Source organism: Epinephelus lanceolatus, chromosome 20 (assembly GCF_041903045.1).
Source record: "Epinephelus lanceolatus isolate andai-2023 chromosome 20, ASM4190304v1, whole genome shotgun sequence".
In the NCBI taxonomy this organism is placed as follows: Eukaryota; Metazoa; Chordata; class Actinopteri; order Perciformes; family Serranidae; genus Epinephelus; species Epinephelus lanceolatus.
Window position 1 is genome coordinate 17,266,429 of NC_135753.1, and position 21,063 is coordinate 17,287,491.

At 41.9% G+C, this 21,063-nt stretch overlaps 2 protein-coding genes across 3 annotated transcripts in view; one reads left to right on the forward strand and one right to left on the reverse strand.

Moving 5' to 3' along the window:
* Positions 1-1,974, reverse strand: part of smchd1 (structural maintenance of chromosomes flexible hinge domain containing 1) — a 36,315-nt gene extending 34,341 nt beyond the window's left edge. For both annotated transcript variants that reach the window (XR_013488255.1, XM_033638740.2), the window contains exon 1: positions 1,813-1,974. Coding sequence is in view for 1 of the 2 variants with exons in the window: in XM_033638740.2 (XP_033494631.2) it covers positions 1,813-1,974 (162 nt within the window). In the remaining variant the exon portion in view is untranslated. The remainder of the gene's footprint in view (positions 1-1,812) is intronic.
* A 205-nt stretch (positions 1,975-2,179) lies between these two features.
* mettl4 (methyltransferase 4, N6-adenosine) lies at positions 2,180-15,635 on the forward strand. The gene is made up of 8 exons (XM_033638742.2): positions 2,180-2,546; positions 8,237-8,302; positions 8,473-8,830; positions 9,092-9,161; positions 10,465-10,639; positions 10,736-10,842; positions 10,930-11,021; positions 15,306-15,635. Exons 1-8 carry the CDS (start codon positions 2,313-2,315, stop codon positions 15,569-15,571), a joined length of 1,368 nt encoding a protein of 455 aa, XP_033494633.2. The 5' UTR covers positions 2,180-2,312; the 3' UTR covers positions 15,572-15,635.
* Positions 15,636-21,063: the final 5,428 nt, after the last annotated feature.

A 21,063-nucleotide genomic window follows, 5' to 3' on the forward strand; every position in this document is an offset into this window, starting at 1 on the left:
TTTAATTACGTAACTTTGATACTTCCAACTACACTATTCAAAAAATTATGGGAACACTTAATAGTCACAGTATAACACCAAGTCAGTTAAACTTCAGGGATATTAATCTGTCCATTTAGGAAGCACAAGTGATTGTGAATCAGTTTCACCTGCTTTGTTGTAAATGCAAGTGACAACAGGTGCAATGGAGAGGCAAAAGCAAGACAACCTCCAAAGAGGAGATGGTTTTGCATGTGGTGGCCACTGGCCTTTACATGAAGGGAGCTGGACAGGGCCGCAGAAGGATATCAACCCAACAGCCTCTGTGTGAGGAGGAAAAGGAGGAACACTGCCAGAGGCCTACAAAATGACCTCCAGCAGGCTACTGGTGTGCATGTCTCTGACCAAACTGTCAGAAACCGACTCCATGACTAGAGAACGTCCGGCCCTCATGCCACCCTCATGGCATGAGTGTGGCATGAGTGTGGCATGAGGGCCTTTGGCATTTGCCAGAGAAAACCAAAATTGACAGGTCCGCCACTGGCGCCCCGTCCTCGTCACAGATATGAGCAGGTTAACACTGAGCATATGTGACAGATGTGAAAGAGTCTGAAGACACCGTGGTGAACGTTATGCTGCCTGCAACATCCTCCAGCATGACCGATTTGGTGGTGGGTCAGTGATGGTCTGGGGAGGCATATCCTTGGAGGGTCGCACAGACCTCCATGTCATAGCCAACGGTACTCTGACTGCTGTTAGGTACTGGGATGAAACCCTCAGAGCGACTGTCAGAGCTTATGCTGGTGCAGTGGGCTCTGGGTTCCTCCTGGTGCTGGACAGTGCCCGACCTCATGTGGCTGGAGTGTTAGACAGTGCCTGGATGACAAAGGCATTGATGCCATTGACTGGCCCACTCGTTCCTCTGACCTAAATCCATTTGAGCACCTATGGGACGTTATGTATCGGTGCATCCGATGCCACCAAGTACCACCACAGACTGTCCAGGAGCTCACTGATGCCCTGATCCAGGTGTGGGAGGAGATCCTCCTGGACACCATCCGCAGACTTATCAGGAGCATGTCCAGACGTTGTCGGGATTGCATACAATCACTCCGGTACAATACCAGTATTGATTAACTACGCAATATCTACACTTCAAACAGTCAATAATGTGAAATCAGCCATTCAGTCGGTCTCTTTATTATATTTTGCTTCTTATAGGTGCTTCCTTATTATATTGCTCTTTGTTTTTGGCATATTGCTTTGTATTGTTTTCTGTTGATGCTTCCTGTTTGCACTCCCTCTGCTGCTGTAGTGATGCAAAATATTTAGCGGCCCAAAACTCATAGTCAAGGGCGTGACAGGAATATGTGTGCATAGCCAGCGGGTGGGCTCCTGTCTGGGTATATTTTAGCAAGCCCTTAATTATTATTGAGCAGTGTGGTTACTCCACAACATTGTATCTCCCATCTTGTATCACCCCCTCAGAAGTAACGAACAGTCCCTTAACGTGGAAGGTTATCCACAGATTACCATAACAACTTCAGTACACACAACAAAATTCATGACTTTTCCAAAAACTTTTTGAAGGAATTTTACTAATAACTGTTCCAGGCCTGGTAAACAAGACTGTTGGATGACTTCTCCAGGTTTTCCCTGACCGTGGGAGCCCTGTGTCTGATTTATGTGAGTTAAACTTAAAATATGAGCCAATTTTATAAATGAAATTAAGACCATACATTTAAATTTAAGCACAAGTTGACAGTGTGTAAAATTAAAGATGCCAACACGTTTTAACCACCCAAGCAGCGAGTAAAAGTTGGCTAACATTACCTCTCGCACAAGCTGAAGGAAGTCATTGTAATCCAGACCACTGGCATCAAGTATAGCCTGCTCCTTCCTCTTTGAGCGGCGGTCGAAAACATGTATCCTCCTGCGGACTCTTCCTCTCTCCATGGAGGCTGCGGGGAGACGCTGGGCCCCTCGGTTAGACATTTTGTTCAACTTTAATGCATTCCTTAGTCACTCCGCTAGCTCAGCTACGCGTCCACTAAAGTTGGCAGCCGACTTCCTTCGTGTTATTCAGGCGCTTTCGTTTCTCTGGTATGGAAACTGGTAAGGGACAGACCGACTACTTCCGCCCACTGAAGAAAGCAGCTCACGGCTGAGTTTTAAACGCGCCTCACTTTCGGTATCTTTTCACCGTGAATGCGGTTGTTTGGACAGGTTGTTGTCGTCAGGGCAGGACATGGCTGCTGCACCGGAGCCCCAGCCACCGACAATGAGTACTGAATCGCTTTAATGCCAGCTAGTTTAAACCAACCGGTTTGACTATGTCTGTGGTAGCTGTGTGCACGCGGGGCTGGGTTGTGGATGCACGCTCTCTCATTGATCAGGGCTATTCACGTTGCATCCGACTGACAGATAATAATCACAAGACACACGTGAAGTGTCGTTTTAAAAGGCAGTGTTTTCATATTTTAACAAGCCACTACAGTGAGAGAGCCAGTGCTGCTGTGGATGGAGGAAACACCGACACGTTGCAGAGAGCAGACAGACCATCAAAGGTAAACAGAGGGCTCCTACAAATGACTTTACAGCGACACCTGCTGGTACCAGGGCTGTACTCATTCTCCTATAGCTGCTGCTGGCTGTGTAATGACACGTGAAGTACACTTCTTAATGCAACACCAATTACCTTTTCACTGTCTGAGCTAAAACTACTAAAACATCTGCAATGATATCCAAAGATTTTAATTTGATGTGTTAAAAAAAAGAACATTTCAGCATGACACATCCAGTTCAACAGCACTACACTCTACAACCTCCAGAATTGAAAAGGTGAACCAACATCTTTATAGAGCACTTGCAACAAAAAGTGAACATCATGACCTTAATAAATAAGGATTTAATGCAGGACTGTAGTAAAGTGATTGAGAATGCATTATAAACTGGCAGCTGGAGTGTATAGGTGTCTTCAGAAATCAGAGTTGTATTTACCATCTATAAAACTACAATAATAAAAATCAGAGACCACTTTTTGGTTAATTTGGTTTCATCAGGATGTCTGCAGGTCCTTAAAAAGTCTTAAAATGTCTTGAATTTAGTTTTCTTAATATAATGCCTCAAAAAGTCTTAAAATAAGTTTTCCTCATATAAGGCCTTAAAAGTCTTAAAATGTCTTGAATTTAGTTTTCTTACTATAATGCCTCAAAAAGTCTTAAATTAGGTTTTCTCAATATAATGCCTCAAAAAGTCTTAAATTAGTTTTACTCATATAAGGCCCTAAAAAGTCCGAAAATGTCTTAAATTAAGTTTTCTTAATATAAGACCTTAAATTGTCTTAAATTAAGTTTTCCTGATAAAAGGCCTTAAAAAGTCTTAAAATGTATTATATTAAGTTTTCTTAGTATAAGGCCTTTAAATGTCTTAAAATAAGTTTTCCTCATATTAGGCCTTAAAAAGTCTAAAAATGTCTTGAATTAAGTTTTCCTAATAAAAGGCCTTAAAAAGTCTTAAATCCTATATTAAGTTTTCTTAATATCAGGGCCCGTATTCACAAAGATTCTCACAGTCCTCTCAGAGAGCTCCTAACTTAAGCTAAGATTCAGGAAGTTTCTGAGAGCAACTCTGAGCAAGGAGGGGACAGAAACTTTAATCTTAGTGAGGAGGTGTGGTTGACCCCGTTGCTAGGTATGACGCATCTTCTAAAAGCTGTGATTGGTTGTTACAAAAAGAAAAAAAATAACAACAAATGCGCTCCTAGTAATGAATGGACAGTGAAATCAACCATCATAAAACTTAGACTGTATTAAGAAATGTGTAATCGTGAAAATAATTTTATGTCATGATGATGAAACTCAGCAAAATTAAAACTGATTGTTACACAGCTTCAAAGTGTTTGAACGTACCTCATTCACATGCCGATTATTATATTGATTTGCTTATTGTTATGTTTACTCACCATGCTGGTTATTTTACTACTTAATCTATTTGATATTAATGGTGGACGCAGACTCAGCTGTCAGCAATTACTGTGATTGCTGGCCTCCTTGTAAAAAGAACGAGAAAGCCGAACTGGACAGAAGAGCAGTGCCTGCTGTTGGCACAGCTCATAGAGGAGAACAAAGGAGTTTTAAGAGGGAAATTCGGTCCCGGGATCACGGCACAAGGGAAGAGGTAGACTTAGGAGCACATTGCCCGACACATCAATGCGTCGTTCCCTCTCCTTTTACGCACAAGCGATGAGTGTGAGCAGCGCTGGTATGTGCTGCAATCCAAAGCGGGCATTATTGCGTTACTACGCTGGGTGGGAAAAGTAAGCTCATCCCTGATGAGGTCAACCACAAACATTATCCCTGCACGATCAAGCCGACAGCGTCTTATTAAATCACTGTCGTTCATACGGAGAATATCTCTCCGTCCTCTCTGTCTTTCCGCCATCTTCTCTGTTTAAGACACTCTTAGGCTTCTTAAAAGTCCTCCTCCCTCCTCTTAACAGCTTGTCACCTTAGGAGCTCTCTTAAGGCCTAAGATGCTTTGTGAATAAGATTTTTCTTAGAATGACGTCACTAAGAGCTACTTTTAGTCTTAGGATTCTTTGTGAATATGGGCCCAGGCCTTTAAATGTCTTAAAATAAGTTTTCCTCATATAAGGCCTTAAAAAGTCTACGAAAAAGTCTTAACATTTTCTTAATATAAGGCCCTAAAAGTCTGAAAATATCTTAAACTAAGTATTCTTAATATAAGGCCTTCAAAAGTATATAATTGCTGTAAATTAAGTTTTGTTAATATAAGGCCTTAGAAAGTCTTAAATTGTCTTAAATTCAGATTCAATGGTCACATTACCATGAAAATTTCTCCAGCCTGACAAACCCAAAGACTGTTTAACAATCATTGGACAGACTGAAGAATTGCAATAATACATAGCAAAATGACAACAATGAGATTTTCTTTTCTTTTTACATTAAACACATTAAGCTTAAACTCACCCAATTGTTGTCATTTTCCCTTACTGTTCATTTTGAATTGACATCAGTGTGTTTACTTCAAAAGAGTACTTACACATGTGTGTCACACACACGCACACGTATATATAATATGTATTTTCCATTGCAGGTTTGGTCTTAAATTTAACTTGGTTATATCTGTAGACACCCTGTATATGTAATTGTATATATTTTTCTAAACACAATAAAATGTGTAAACAGTCGGACAATAGTGCAGTGGTCCAGAGCGCAAGAGGTGCTAGAATAAATATAGAATAATGAATTTAATCGGTTGCTTATATAGATCAGTCAGGTGGATATGACAGTACAGTGTTTACAGCATGCTTGGATTATGTTTTACAGACATTTAAATGTTTACAGTGTGTATTTGAACTAGGGCTGCCACTAACAATTATTTTCATTGTCGACTAATCTGTCGATTACTTCTTCGATTAGTCGACTAATCATTTCATCGAAAAATGTGTTAAAATGTTGAAAAATGTCGGTCTGTCTCGCCCAAACCCCAAAATTACGTCATCTGATGTCTTGTTTTGTACTCACGCCAAAGGGTTTTAGTTCACCGTCATGGGAGAGTGTGTAAAGCTGCCAATATCTGAATGTAAGAAGCTGCAGCAAGAGTATTTTGGGCTACTTTTATAGTACTTTTCTATGAAAAATGACTCAAACTGATTAGTCAACTACTAAAATAGTCACCGATTATTTTAATAGTCGATTAGTCATCGATTAGTCGACTAATCGTGGCAGCCCTAATTTGAACTTTAAACATACAATATAATATACAGGTGAAGTGGATGGTTGGTGTTTACATTGTTCCAGAGGGACTGTGTCTGATACTGGGGACTGGTGCTCATCATAGTGGCAGCCTGTGGGAAGAAACTGTTCCTAAGTGGTTGTTTTGGCATACAGTGTTCTGTAGTGTCTACCAGAGTGGAGAAGTTGGAACAGGTTCTGTTTAGGGTGTGATTGTTTGCAGTGATGTTGCCTGCCCATATCCTAACTGTGGAGGTGTATGTGTCCGGGATGGAGGGCAGGATGTCACCAGTGAGTGCAGTTCTGACTGTTGTAGTCTGTTCAGATTCAGATTCAGATTCAGATTCAGAATACTTCATTAATCCCCGGGGGGAAATTGTTTTTTGTTCCAATGCTCCGTGCAAAGTAGAAATAGAAATACAACATGAATGGAAACAAGAGATAAAGATGAAGATATAAATAAGATACTAAAATAGACAATGAAATAAATAAAATAAAATATTAAAGTAGACATTAAAATAAAATAAAATATTAAAGTAGACAATAAAATAAATAATAAAATAGTAAAGTAGACAATCTGAAATATATACAATATACAATGAAATGGTTGTAGCATTATAAATGAAATAAGAATGAGTAATTATATTGTGTGTTTTGTTTTATAAATAGCCAGTTTTGTTTGGTGGCTGGTCCACACAGTGATGGATGTCCAGAGGACAGACTGGATTATTGCTGCATGGAATTTCATCAGCAGCTCCTGAGGCAGGTTGAACTTCCTGAGCTGGCGCAGGATTATCTTCTGTGTCTTTTATCTTGATGGTGTTGATGTTAGATGGAGTGTAGTGTAGAGGAAGAAGATCAGTGGGGAGAGCACATATCCCTGAGGTGCGCCAGTGCTAATGGTCTGGGTGCTGGATGTAACACCACCTGCTGCCTCTGGTTCGTAAGGAAGCTTGTGATTCAGAGGCAGGTTGGAGCTCTGTGAGCTGGGTGAGTGAAGGATGTCTGGGATGATGATGTTGATTGCCGAGCTGATGTCCACAAACAGGATCCTTGCATACGTCCCTGGGGAGTCGAGATGCTGCAGGACTGTAATGCAGTCCCATGCATTCAGGTCCACTGACATGTTTGCATGGTAGGCGAACAGAGGGGGGTCCATTAGGAAGCCTGTGATGTCCTCCAGGTGGGCCAAAACCAGCCTCTTGAAGGAATTTATTATCAGAGACATCAGAGCAACAGGCCTGTAGTCCTTTAATCCTTTGATGGAGGGTTTCTTGGGGACAGCACAGCTCCAGCGATCTGTTCAAGATCTGTGTAAGGGTGGCAGCAGGGGGTGCAGTTGGTTATGTGATGTCTGAGTCAGAGTGGGTAAGGGGTGTGAAAGTGGGCTTATCAAACCCATAGTAAAACAAATTTAGGTCATCAGCCAGTTGACGGGTCTCCCCAGTGTGAGTGGAGGATTTCCTGTAGTTAGGGAATGCCACTCCACAATAACATAGAGTCATTGGCTGGTCATTGGTCATTTAAGTATTCAGAGTACCTGCTCTTTGCTTCCCTGATCTGCTTCATCAGTGTGTTCCCTCCTGGCCTTGTTTGTGCCCACTTCTGAAGGCCTCCCCCTCGGCCTGATGAAGCTGCTTGAGTCTGAGCCTGAGCTTTTAGTTGGCACTCACATGTCCTTAGAAAAACTGGTGTACGATGTTACAGTGTTAGCCAGTTCATCCAGGTTTGAAGTAGCAGATTGAAAAACACCTGTAACTCCAGCTTTGCTTTGTTGGTCCATCTCCTCAGTCATTTCCTCTGAAGAAACACATTTTAAAATTAAAGCTTCAAGCAGCGATGAACGAGCACTTGCACCTCTGCGCAACTCGGGGTTGCTGGCAGGATGCTGGCTGTCCTTCTCTGTCAAAGTCAGACACTGCACACAGGAGTGACATGCTGTTTTCTACATCAAGTGTGGGTGCTGGAAAGACCTAACAAGTGTCAGATGCTTCAGTCCCTCTGTTTTTGTGCCTCCTACGTTCAGCAACATCTATTACTGTTATTTGAATAGGATAACAATTTGTAAATTTGATGTTAACTTTGAGGTATAATGACAAAGGAGACATATACATATATAATAAAATATTGTTTAGCCATAGAAATGACCATGTATGAACACAAAAATACAAAGGAGGGCCGCAACTACTATAATTATTATTTGTCATTGTTGATTCCTTCAGTTATTAAATGTTAATTGTGTTAATTCGTCATTTGGTCCATTGAATATAAAAAGGGGGGAAAAAGGGGGGAAAAAGCACCATTATAATTCCCCAAAGCCCCAGGTGGCCTCTTCTTATTCCTTGTTTTAGTCAACAATCAGTCACAAACCTGAAGACATTCGCTTTACTGTCATGTATGACAAAGAAAAGCAGCTTATTCTCAAATCTGACAAGCTGCAGCCAAATGCTGAGAGGCTGTACTTAACATTGATAATTCAAAATCAATTTGCCTTTCAGAAGAGGAAACGAAAACACAGTGAACTCAACCAGGGGGAAGTTGACTCACAGGCCTTCCACGAGAAGGTGGGTTGACTCTCATTCTCTAATTTGAAGTCTTAGCTGCATGTATCATCTTTGGAAAGAGATTTGTGCCTGTGCAGATTGAACTGAATGATTGAAATACATGTTTCACACAGGTAAAATTCAGATCCTTCTTAATAACAGTGTATAATAATATATTTGTGCTAATGCAGATCAGGTCTGTCATCCTGGAGGGAACCAAGTCTTTGGTGGATTCCGCCCAATCCCTCGGATACCTGAAAGGAGCTTCAGAACCAGTGAAAGAGCCTCTCCCCTCTCAGGAGTGCAGCCTCGCCGCTCTGTGTGAAATGGCGAAAGAGCTCCCTCTAGTGGCCGATGAGGAGCAGGAGCGCGTTCAGCCACTTGTTGCTGAGGATGGCCGAACGTCTCATGTGGACTTGTTCTCTCGGGTTACAGAGAACAAGGCGGACTGGGCTGCAGTGGTCACTCTGATGGGAGAGGAATATGTAGTACCCCCACACACAGCCTTCCTCCTCTCTGATTTCACAAGAACACAACCCCTTGTCCACTGTGAGTGCAATTTTGGGAACTGAAAGATGTAAATATTTGTTAGCCCATCTGAAACGGATTATGCAAACAAATTGCAGCCACTGTTCAGTTGCGGCAACTTTGTTTTGATGAAGATAAAAGAAAGCTCTAAAGTCACTGTGGCATAAATGAATTTATTATTGTAAATAATCCTAGCATGGCTCAGTGTGGTTCTCATGTGAGAGCACACTATTTATCTCCCAGCCTGGCATTGTTTACTAAAGCTGCTTGTGTCTCACACAGATGGAAGAAGGTATGACTTAATAGTTATGGATCCACCGTGGGAAAACAAGTCTGTGAAAAGGAGTCGCAGGTAATTTGTCAATCAAGCATTTTAGACACTGTGAAACACAAAGTAAGATAAGATGATTTATTATTATTGTTTACGTCCAGCGATGAAATTTACATGTTAAAACAGCACAAGAAACTGGGTTAAAATAAACAGTTTAAAATAAGATAACACGTTAAATTTAACAGCTATATCATACATTATATATTAGAATTCCTTTAACCAGCAGCTCCCAACCTTTTTGGCATTTTACCCTTTTAAATGAAGCAATGTCAGCCTGAGACTCTTTATATAGGTTATGGCCCTGATGTGGACATGAGCCAAAGACCAGCATATCAATTTGGGTTTATTTAAATTAAACAAAAGTTAATCTTTTAAGTCATCTTGTGAGTCCTTAGATTTATTTTGGGAAGCATTAGACCATAACGCATGCATGTAAAAATAATAAGCCTAGTCGGTCAGTAATGCGTTTATTAGTGCTTAAGCAGTGTAGAGACCTTTTTAAAGGAAAAGTTCACCCCAAAATCAAAAGTACATATGTTTCCTCTTTCCTGTAGTGTGATTTATCAGTCTAGATTGTTTTGGTGTGAGTTGCCAAGTGTTGGAGATATCAGCTGTAGAGATGCCTTCTCTTGAAAATCATGGAACTAGATGGTACTCGGCTTGTGGTGATCAAAGTGCCAAAAAAGACATTTGAAAACCTCAACAGCAATGTCTCTTTCCAGAAATCATGACCTGGTTACTCAAGATAATCCACAGACCTTGTTGTGAGCAGTTTCATGTAGGAACTATTTTCTGTCTGCTGAACTACACCTGCCAACCATATCACCGCGCAGAAGGAAACGTGCATCTACTGCTAGCTCACCTAGCACCACTGAGCTAGCTAACGTTACAGCTCAGCTGAGGAGGACGCCATTAATGGTTACATCTCATGCTGTCATGAGCACGAGCCTCAGGTCCATGAGTAGATGCATGCTTCCTTCTGCACAGTGATACAGTTGGTGGGTGTAGTTTGCTAGCAACAAAATAGTTTCTGGAAAGAGACATTGCATTGTTTTTCTCATGTATTTTTTTTTGGTGCTTTGAGCACCACAAGCTGACCGCCATCTAGTTTCATAATTTTCAAGAGAGGTTAGACATCTCTACGACTAATACTGCCATCATTCGACAACTCACACCAAAACACCTAGATTTCTAAAGAGCACTACAGATGAGAGGAAGAAAATGTATTTTTGACTCAGGGTGAACTGTCTCTTTAAGATTAAAACTGAAATAAAGGTATTGCATTTACATGTTGTGGCTTTTTAAATCTATTTTCTCTATGAAGGTACAGTTGTTTGCCCTCATCCCAGCTGAAACAGCTTCCTATTCCTCAACTGGCCTCCCCGAACTGTTTAGTGGTCACCTGGGTCACAAACCGGCCCAGCCACCTCCGTTACGTCCGGGATGAGCTGTATCCTCACTGGGGGGTGGAAGTTGTGGCTGAATGGTTCTGGGTCAAGGTACAGAAACTTTGAATAGACACAACTTTCAATCATGAGCATGTGACCTATTGGTGTGACTCCAGATGTTTTGAGGGTTTGCTCTTTTTCCCTCAGGTGACCACATCTGCAGAGTTTGTGTTTCCTCTGGATTCACATCACAAGAAGCCTTACGAAGTGCTGGTGCTGGGCCGATATCGTTCCTCTGCAGATAACTCCACATGGTGTGAAATGTTTGACCTCTCTGTGTGTCACTTTCTATACTGCTTATGCTATAAAAATAAAATACATTGTTTTTGAACCGCTTTCAGTCCTCCAGAGACAACAGAAGTTCCTGTGGAGGATCACCGTTTGATTGTCAGCGTCCCATCAGCCCTCCACTCCCAGAAGCCCTCACTCTCAGGTAAATATGTCCGACAGTTTTTCTGAATGCTCTGTATTTTCAGTCAGTACACTACTGTTATGTTTTACTGTGCCACCAGAGGGCAATGCTGCAACATCAGAGATTGTTACCTCGCTGTACGGTTTCAATCATCAGCTCTGTTTCTACTACAGTCTGCTCTAACACACACAGACGCAAAGTCTGCGTCAGTTATTTATGTTTGCATGGCTGAAACTTCAAATTTTATTCCATGTTAGAGGACGACAACAGTTGCTACATGCAGAATATTGACTGCAGTGTGTTGTTATGTGAGTAATGAGCACAATTAAGTAATAATTTATTTGTGATACAATATAAGCAGAACTATCACACTCATTGAATGTGTAACTTGCTTTTCCACCACAGAAAGTTTGCATTTTCTCTAGATATTTATGTTGAAGGAGAGAAAACTGTTCAAACACAACATGCTGTTGTTTTCATAATAACAGGAGGACTTCTCAGAGTGGGGGGCTTCTGCTGCTTAAATTTGATCACAATTGTCCCATCTGCACTGGCTGTGGTGTGTAAAGACTTGACTCCAACATGGAGTCCGCTACTTAGAATCGATGTAAAACCTTGACAATGAATATGCAGGGACTATGAATAAGAGAGGCTTGACGTCATGTCCCTCCCTCCCAGGGGAGCGCGATTTATTGTGCAGTATGGAGAACAAAACACAGCCAGTGTTTGCCGGCGTCCTTTCAGAAGCACAGAAAAGCCTCCACCTCATGGAGGTGGCTGGATATTGTTAAAACACACTGATTTTAAATCATAATGGTGCCATTGTGGGGCTGTGATACAGATTGTGTTCAAGGTCTCTCAGCAGGTTTAATCAGAACTGTTTTGTTTAGTCCAGTTGCTTTGTTTGCTGTGGTTTGTAATGCAGATATTTATTTAGATTTAGCACTAATAATTAATGATATAAAAGTAGAAAAAAGGCTTTATTTGTGCTTTTTCTTTGCAAGATGTCCTACTAAGTGGCCAGAATGAGTAGCATGTGTAACTGCGGTGCATCTGTTTCAGCACCAGCTACTATGCTGCTTTTTGTTTTTCTGCAAGAGGTGATAAACCCCTGTCGGTCGTGGGTGTGGCTCAAATCTGTGAGCGTAATAAAACTAAATTGCAGCGTGTGATGAAATATTAGAGGGGCTCGACCCAACTCTTGCAGAGCTACCAATAAACGCAGAACAGTTTATTTATTTAACTATTTGACATGACAGTTTAACACCTCAGGCCTTGAAGGGCTTTTCTTTTGTTCACTCCTGCAATAGATTATGCAACTGCTCGAAATTTCAAATATGTGCCATTACTATGCTGCTTTTTATTTTTCTGCGAGAGGTGAGAGAGCTCTGTTGGTAGTGGGTGTGGCTCAAATCTGTGTAATAATTGTAAATTGCAGCGTGTCATGAAATATTAAAAGGGCTTGACCCGACTCTCACAGAGCTGCCAATAAAACAAAAGAGTTTAATTATTTAACTGTTTGACATGATAGTTTTACACATTAGGTCTTGAGGGATTTTTCTTTTGTTCATGCAGTCTTGCAGTAGTTTTTTTTCTCGAAAGACTCCCAAGACCTTTGGCATTAATCAACCTGAGCTTTCATCTTGAGTCCTGCAATTCTGCTGTACTTTGTCGAGCATATCAGGACTGCTAGAGCCAGTGGGCAGCCTCGACGGTGTGAAGCCACAACCCTCAAGCCTGCTGCGTTAAGAAACCCTGACCCACTTCCCTCCGCCCCCCCCTCTCTCAGATGGGGCTCCTATCGGTGACATTTTCGGTTGCTATGGAGAGATAAGGGACACCATTACGGATACAACACATCCTTTGCCAGATGGTCAAGCTGCGGGGAAAAAAAAGTGTTTGCACTCCTCTGAACGACAAGACGCGTGGTCTTTATTAATTAGGGCCCCCTGCAAATTCAGAAATTGTGAAAAATTGAGAAAGTCCCTCCACAAGTCGATATTATAATTAGTAGTTAAAGGGCTGCTCCTAATATTAGAGTTTCACTGCCAATTGTGTCGGTTGCATTACTGTTGAGTGGGGAATGGATCTGACAGTGATCTATGCACCAGTGTGTTTCATTGGCAGCTACAATATTTAGCTTTCTTTGTCAGCTTTCCCACTTTCAGTGTTCTGTAGTGGGGCCGTCCTGTACAACATAATTAGTTTGCTCTGACTTTGTTAATCCCGAATCAAATCCAGAGAGAATATAAGGAGCCTGTACAGCAGAATATTTAACTGACTGAATATGTTACTCGTCCAGAGAGTAGTTAAGTAACACCTTCCTCTGTCTCAGGCCTCTCCTGGCAGAAGTTTCATACATTGTCCCATTTCAGAGTTAAGATGATAATTGGACCTTTAATTCTCTGTTCAACTTTGAGAGCTGAGTCACCAGTTGAGGTTGAATTAGTCTGAGAGCTGCGTGTTTGGCCTTTCCTCTCTGTGACTCTGTCTCTGTGACGTGCAGAGGAAGAGAAAACCGGAGGCAGGGCACCACATAGTGCAGGTTGGATCGGTTTGGGGATCAGGCTTTTGAGCTCATTAACTCCCAGAGTGTTGGCTGAGGCGAGTGTCGGGATGGTTTGAGCATGCACAAGAGCAGGCAGAGTAGCACCAGGGCAGAGGAAGTGAAACGTATCTGTCAGGTGTGCAGCTCCTAGAATATCATCTCTTATAGACTCAAGGTCACAGGCAGCCTCCACACTGAAAAATCTGTGCAGTGGCATGAAGGAGCTGGGCGGTTGCCAGTGCTGTCCTCTGCCTATTACAGAGTAACAAGTGCCCCCATAAGGAGTGGATGCAGTGCGGTCCCCAGGGACCAGGGAAGCCTCTGTATTTATACTTCGTCAATTCATGTGAAGTAAATAAATGAATTACTAATGTGTTTTCCAAATTTTGTAGCACAGTGTGAAGGCTACCACTGAAGGACGATATCAACTGAATCGTTAAGTGCCTTAGCTTTAAGTGTTCACATGAGCCCCACCCTGCTTTGCCTGCTTTCCTTCATATTATCGGTTGATGCATGTACTCAGAGGTACTGATCGCAAAATGCAAAGACAAAGACAAACCAATAGAGATCTGTCCACAGTGATCTTAATATTGACAACATAGTCATTATCTTTCATGAAGTTCTCTGTGAAGATATTCGGGTGTTGGCTGCTGGGCTTTATTCAGCCCTTGTTCTCCACCTTGTGGATACACTTTTTAATTCTCCAAATTACGGCGGGGCAATATGGAAAAATCAAATATCAAATCTTTTTTTGGATTCTTCATTCACTGTGAAGGCATGCAAGTACACGTTTCCTTCCGAAATTCAGCGTAACATTGGATCTGTAATTGCAGCCTGTTCTCATTTCAAAGTCGTCAAATACCACAGCTTTGTCAATGATTTTGCCTTCAGACACAGATGCCAAAATCCACCTTTTTTTGTATGATACACCACCAGGTGGCGTCAGTTTGTAATATGGCTGGATGGAACAGCACCTGTTGTGGCAGTATAATGCACCACTGGATGGAGTCAGGTTGAAACCCTGCCGGTAATGACGTTATAAAATGAGCTGGAAAGTCCCTACAGGGCGAGCAGGAGGTCTGGTGGATGAGTCCAACAAACCTGCGACTTTCACCAAGGAACCCGGTGTTTGTTTCCCATATAAAAACCAAACCAAAACATGATGTTTCTTTTCTAAATCTACCCATGTGCTTTTGTCGACATCTCTGTGTTGGTTGCGGCGTCCTGGAACATCAACAGGAGGATACCTTGCGTGTAGTATGTAGACATGAAATTTCACTGATAAAGCAGCAATTTGTGACGACTTGGGATCAGAATGTGTGGGTAACTTATATACAAATGATTATTTAGGTAGTGAAGTATTCCTTTAAATCTATGTTTTTTGCTGACATTCAGTGGTTTACATTTTTACCATGCTACTGTGATGTAGAAGTGTACTCCAGGGTGTGTCAGTGCATGGTGACATCCCTGTCACAGGTGTTAATACAGGTGTTACGAATTTAAAGCCTTTAACCAGAGAGGGCAGCAAAACACTGCTTGAACCAGCAAACCTAAGGCAGAGGTGGTTGTTTATTGGGTGTAAGGTGAATTTGATATACTGTTATCATGTGTAGTTTGTAGTCTGGAGGCAACAGGGCACACACACACAATACACAGAGAGCGAGAGCAACAGGGGGTCAATAAGGGCCTCATTTTTGCCCCGGAGTGGGTTAAGCCAGCCACGATCATTCCTCCTCCTCATTTCTTTCTCTCTGTAGAGGTGTTGAAGCCCTTCATCGGAGCAGAAGCCAAGTGCTTGGAGCTGTTTGCCCGAAGTCTTCAGCCTGGATGGACCAGCTGGGGCAACGAAGTGCTCAAATTTCAGCACACGAGCTATTTCACTTTGACGCCTGCAGAAGATGGAGCAGGCGTCCCTAAAGACGAGACCGCAGACGACCGCACACAAAAACCCACAGTGGCACCAGTGTGTAGCTCACCTAAAGAATCGTCTCCTCCCCATCACTGTCCCACCACTGCGGACTAATGACTGACCTTTGAGCCACATCGGTATTTCACTGTGCTTTCAATAAAGATTCAACGCCAGAATACTTCTATACCAGTTCCTTTTGATCTGTACTTCTCATGCATGTGGAACCTTTGATTTCTCTTTGGGGGGTCTAGGTACATTTTTAAGTGAATCACAGGGCTGATGATGCATGTGGAGAGATGAAAGTGCATTTTTATGCAGCTATGTTTTTAACTTGCAACATTTAGATAAACACTCGAGTTGTTTTTTTTTTTGCTTTTGAGTAATCTTTGGCACAATATGTGTCTTAAGGATGATCAAAGTGTTTCTATTTTTACTCATTTCATGTTGTTTTGAACTGAATTTCAAAATGTTTCCCAATTCTAATGAAAGAAACAGTTTCATATTGAATGAATTTGCTTGCAGCTGTCCTTTAACAGAACTTTTCTTTTAAGTTTTTGAACAACACACTGCTGTATGCTGTCAAGGACGCCCTGGTCTGCGCTTGCATAATATGTGCATTAGTGTTCCTTGTTTCCACTGAAAGACGCACCCTTCCCTGTGTCACACTCCTAACCGACAGCATAGCCATTAACCTACCTTTTCCTATTGGGCGGGGCCGCTCTAATGAGTCTGTGGTCTCCAGAGAGAGGAGAGCTGGCGTGGTGGTGTCGTGTGGACGAGCAGGGCTGTCTTTAAAGCAGAGGAGAATGAGCTATGGCTACTGCAGCACAGTACATATAACAGCTAATGAAGCCGGAGTGTGACTCCAGCAGGATCATTTACACATTAGCTTGTCATGCTCTCTGTCTCACACACACACACACACACACCAATACACTAGTCTATACATCTATTTATCCTGATCTGCGTTTTTATTTGTGGGGGAAATGTGTCCAGATAAAGACAAGCTATTAAGCCATGTTTAATGTGTGTTTAATCTGTGTTTTGAATCAGCTAAACTTTACAGCACTTCACAGAACCCTCCGCCCCCTACTAGTGGTTTTGAGGTGTAACTGCAGAGTGATACAGACACCACCGCACAAGTACAAATGCTCACAACGGCATAGGTCACATGTGTAGGCTACGGTGTAGGCTCTGCATAGAGCTGAGGCACAAGTATGAGTCCAGCTTAAAATATAGCAAGGCTGAAATGTAATGTACTTACATGTAACACATTCTCACTCCGACCTCGTCATATATTGACGTTTTGATCGCAGACTTTCCACGTCCACATACGATGTGCAAGGTACACTGGTTGCGTTGGTTGATGATGTTCTGGGACGCCGTGTCAAGTTCTCTTCTTTCAAGATACATTTTTGGTTTTCACAGAAAATTTAATGTTTACATACAATCTCTTTCAGAATAAACACACGACATTGGTACAACACCGCAAATTGACATTTTTTTTTCCTTCAACAACTAACACACAACAAAAGCATGCGGTTAGGTTTAGGAAAAAGGAACAGGGTTTGGCTTTAGGCTCATGGGACACAAACACCGCTTTCTCGGGTGAAAGTTGTGTTTTTTTGGATCCATCCACCACCACTCCCCCCGCCCTACTCTGACTTTCGCTACCTTAACTTTCGTTCTTGCTCCGCCATGTTTCCCCCTGACACCGCTGGGGGCCGTAAAACTATAACAGCAACTGTCCGCGTATCATGCTGACCTTAAAGGACGCCTTTATTCGTTGCCTTCTGGCGCTACAAGTCACTGCCCAAGCGCCAGATTTCGACAACTGCGGAGTGAGGTCCTTATCAGGGCCAGACATTGAAAACTAGTGGATAAGGGTAGGATGTGGAGTACAATCTGCCAGAATGCTTCATACAAATTAAAGTATGAAATCTTAGTGGGGTATGTGGGGTAAATGTGTTCAACAAATAATGACGTAAATAATTTAACTGACTTGTGTACTGATATACACGCTGTGGTTTGTTATCTAAGCAATTCATCACCCCATACAGTTGCTGTGTTGTCATTCTGTACAATGAAGGACATATCCTTCTTTCACCCTTTCAAAGCCTCAACATAAGGAGGTGCAAAATACACATACAACTGGTCAAAGGTTAATACTAACAAGTGTGAAACAACATAACAGATAAGAGTCAAATGTCATGATGAAATGTCTTTTGTGTGGAGGAGGTGAGGAGGTACTCTACAGTGCCAACCAGGTCGCCATGGATTTCTGGTTATTGTCTGTGTTCCCACGGAAACCGAAGAAAAATCAAATAATTCTCGTCACTTATCCTTGAAATTCTCTCAGAAAGAGTTCCTTTATGAAACGTGCTATATATCAACTGAAGAGGCAAATGACGCACACAAAGTTACATGCATGATGCATTTTTTTTCCAGTGACTTTTCAGTGACGTTTTTTTCTCTTTCTGCTCTTTCAAACCTTATTTATCATTCGTCCAGCTCATTGTTCAACTATTGTTACACCTCTGCTAAGATTAGAGACTTAGTTCTGACAGTGTTCATATAAAGAAGTCTGAATGGATGTTTTAATTCTTCATGAGTATTTCTGAGACATTCATTGAGACAAAGTACAAAAAGATGGAATTAGATCATAACAGAACCTACCTGAACTCTACCCAATCACACAACCACTGTCCCAAATATCTGTCATTTTCCTCCCCCTTCTCATTACTCTTTGTTCTTTGAACAATAGCCATCATCTCTGACGACGCAATCAGTCCCTAAAAGCCTACAACGTACTGCCGAGTGATGTCACCGTGATCATCATCTCTCTTCCAGGCGCCAGCGGATGGAGAGTGTCCTGTCAAACTCAAGATGAAGCACCGCAGTAAAGACCTAGTCATCCCCTCCTCCTCCAGCCCCCCCCTTCCTCCTCTGCTAAATGAGGTTGTACACCAGGAGCAGGAGCTTCACCTCAAATTGCCAGATGTCAGTCAGCTGAGCGCTGATTGCTGCTGGCTTTGTGGGGAGAAGATGGAGGACAAGGAGTGTTGATACGCCAGATTTCCTTCAACAGTTTCACCTAATGCGCAGTAGGATTTTTCCCAGCCTCAAATGATGACCACCAAGAACATTATAAAGTCAACCTCATTGATCTTACTGGCAGATGGCCTGTAATTGGCACAACCAATGAAATCAATTATTATAAGTAGTGGATAAATAATATATAAATCTGACTGGGTTGAGACGACTAGATGACTAATGGGAAAAGAAGACTCAAAATTCTGCTACACAAATTTGTATTCAGGACTTTATTTAAATAACAGTTTGACAACCAAAGATGTAACATTATCTAAAAAAATAAAGTCATCTGAGAAATTTAGAGGAGAATTGTCTCTTTGTTGGAACAGGAAACGCTCTTTGTCAAATAAATGTAGTAATAGATTACAACAGATTTTCTCTCAGAAAAGTTATGTAGTAGAAATATAAAACAATGTATTACAGACTACAAATTTTTGCTTTAAGCCCTTATTCACTCAGAAAAGTGTTTTTCTCATGTTTATGTCCCTTAAAATGACTGGCCTTGGTGATACTGACTTACCTCGTGCTTACTAGAGAAGTACTTTCACATTCTTCTATTGCACTTCCCTAAAATCTGAAATTCAAACATACACCAGGCAAGATAGTTAGTACATCACTAATATAACAGCCAGTCGCTGTCTAATATGGTTAACAAAAATCAACTGTGCAACAGACTTTGATACCACACCTGCAAAGAAACCTGAAACCACCAGCATAGAGCAGAATGGGCTTGTCAGTACAGAGAGCAGAGTTTGCAATAGCATCATAAATGTTTGACAGCAAACATGGTAGAGTAGTAATAGTCAACATAAGGTCTGCAGGCCAAGTGTGGCCTGCTACAGTGGTCCAGGTGGCCCAAATGAATGGATTCACACTGGGAATTTTTCTGTATTCTGAATAAATAAGGTGCTAGAGTGCATTAAAAAAGCATAAAAACAGAAATGTTTGAAAAGAGCCAGGGGAGGATCCCCCAACAGAGATCTGGACTAAGCCTTGAATGTCTTCAATTCCTAGAAAAGTCCATCTACACCTGACTTATGTGGACCTGCTGCTGCGACTGGATTTCCCTCCTGGCAGAGATTATTGAGGACAGCAAACGTGGAAATCTTGAAAACCTCTTTTTAATGTTTGTTTTTAACTCGACCCTGGCCATTATTTTGCAGAAGTGGCCCTCAGGCAAAGCATGTTGAGTAACCTTGTGGTGTGCAGTATTTGGAAAATAACCAGATCCTAGATTTATATGTTGTTTAACATGGTCTTCGCACATAAAAAAGGGGCCAGGAGCAGATCTACTTTACTGAGAAATTATGGATCTGGCCTTCATCTAACAATTCGGTAGTTTTCACTTTTGCTTTCTCCAGCACTGATACAACCCTAAAATGAAGTGAGGAGACAGGTCCGGCGATGCAAGACTAGTGCTAGGTTAACCGGTTAAAGAGCAGAGGCCATAGAGATGGCTAGTCTGAGCACTGAAATAAACATTGGGGAGCTTCTGTCCACTATCTATCAAAAACCTCATTTTATGTTTCACAGCCACTAACTCCATGTCAGCCACTGTCAGTTAGACTACAAGCTAACAAACTACCAAACAAAATAAACCAATAGAAGATGCTTCCTACAGTTAACATTCTGATATGTCTGCTAGTTGCTGATTTTGGTGAACACACTCCTCATCTGAGTCTGGGTCGGACTGAGGCTCAAACATGTATGGCTGAATCTTTTCAATGTTTATTCCTATGCTAACGCTAGCCATCTTGATGGCCTCTGCTCTTTAACTGGTCAACCTATAGAGCTAGTCTTGCATAGCCAGACCTATAAATCATAGCCAAGTCTTTTTTATATACTTTAGGGTGTATTTATGTTCTTGAGTAAATTTACTTACTTTCCATCATAGGCTGAGTAGTGGACTAGTAAATTCACCTTGACATGCAAAATTGGTGGAGTGTCCCTTTAAATTCCATGACTAGTTCTTATTTTCTAGTTGAGTAGTAAGTGGTAGATGTGAATCAGAGATGACAGAGAAAGAATGTTTCATATCTTTAGAGGTTACTTTGATCAGATCAGACACTCACTCGTTGTGCTTAAATGTAATAATAATGAATGATTGTGTGCCATCCCTCCAGTGTGTCAGTCATCACAAGAGAATATCCCATATCACCAATGGTAAACTGCCAGACATATTTCCCATCTAATCCTGGGTATGAGAGTTGTTGGAGAAAATGTTGCTGTAAATAGTCAGAAGCTTTGTCAACAACTCCGCTCACAGAGGGAAAAACAAAGCCTTAGGTTTGGAGACAGCCGTGCCGCAAACTGGCAGCCATCACGGCTAGATCTCCCACAGGAGGCTGCGGGGGGATGAGAGGGATAATTATTTCCTGAGAGGTGCTGCTTCTCCTCGTCTGTCTCGATCCCTCGGCCCTGTCCTCTGTGCTGCCTTTGCTAGACACGCATGCAGCTCTGCAACAACTACAATGAACGAACACTTAGCACTCTCGTCAGTCAGCACCATCAGA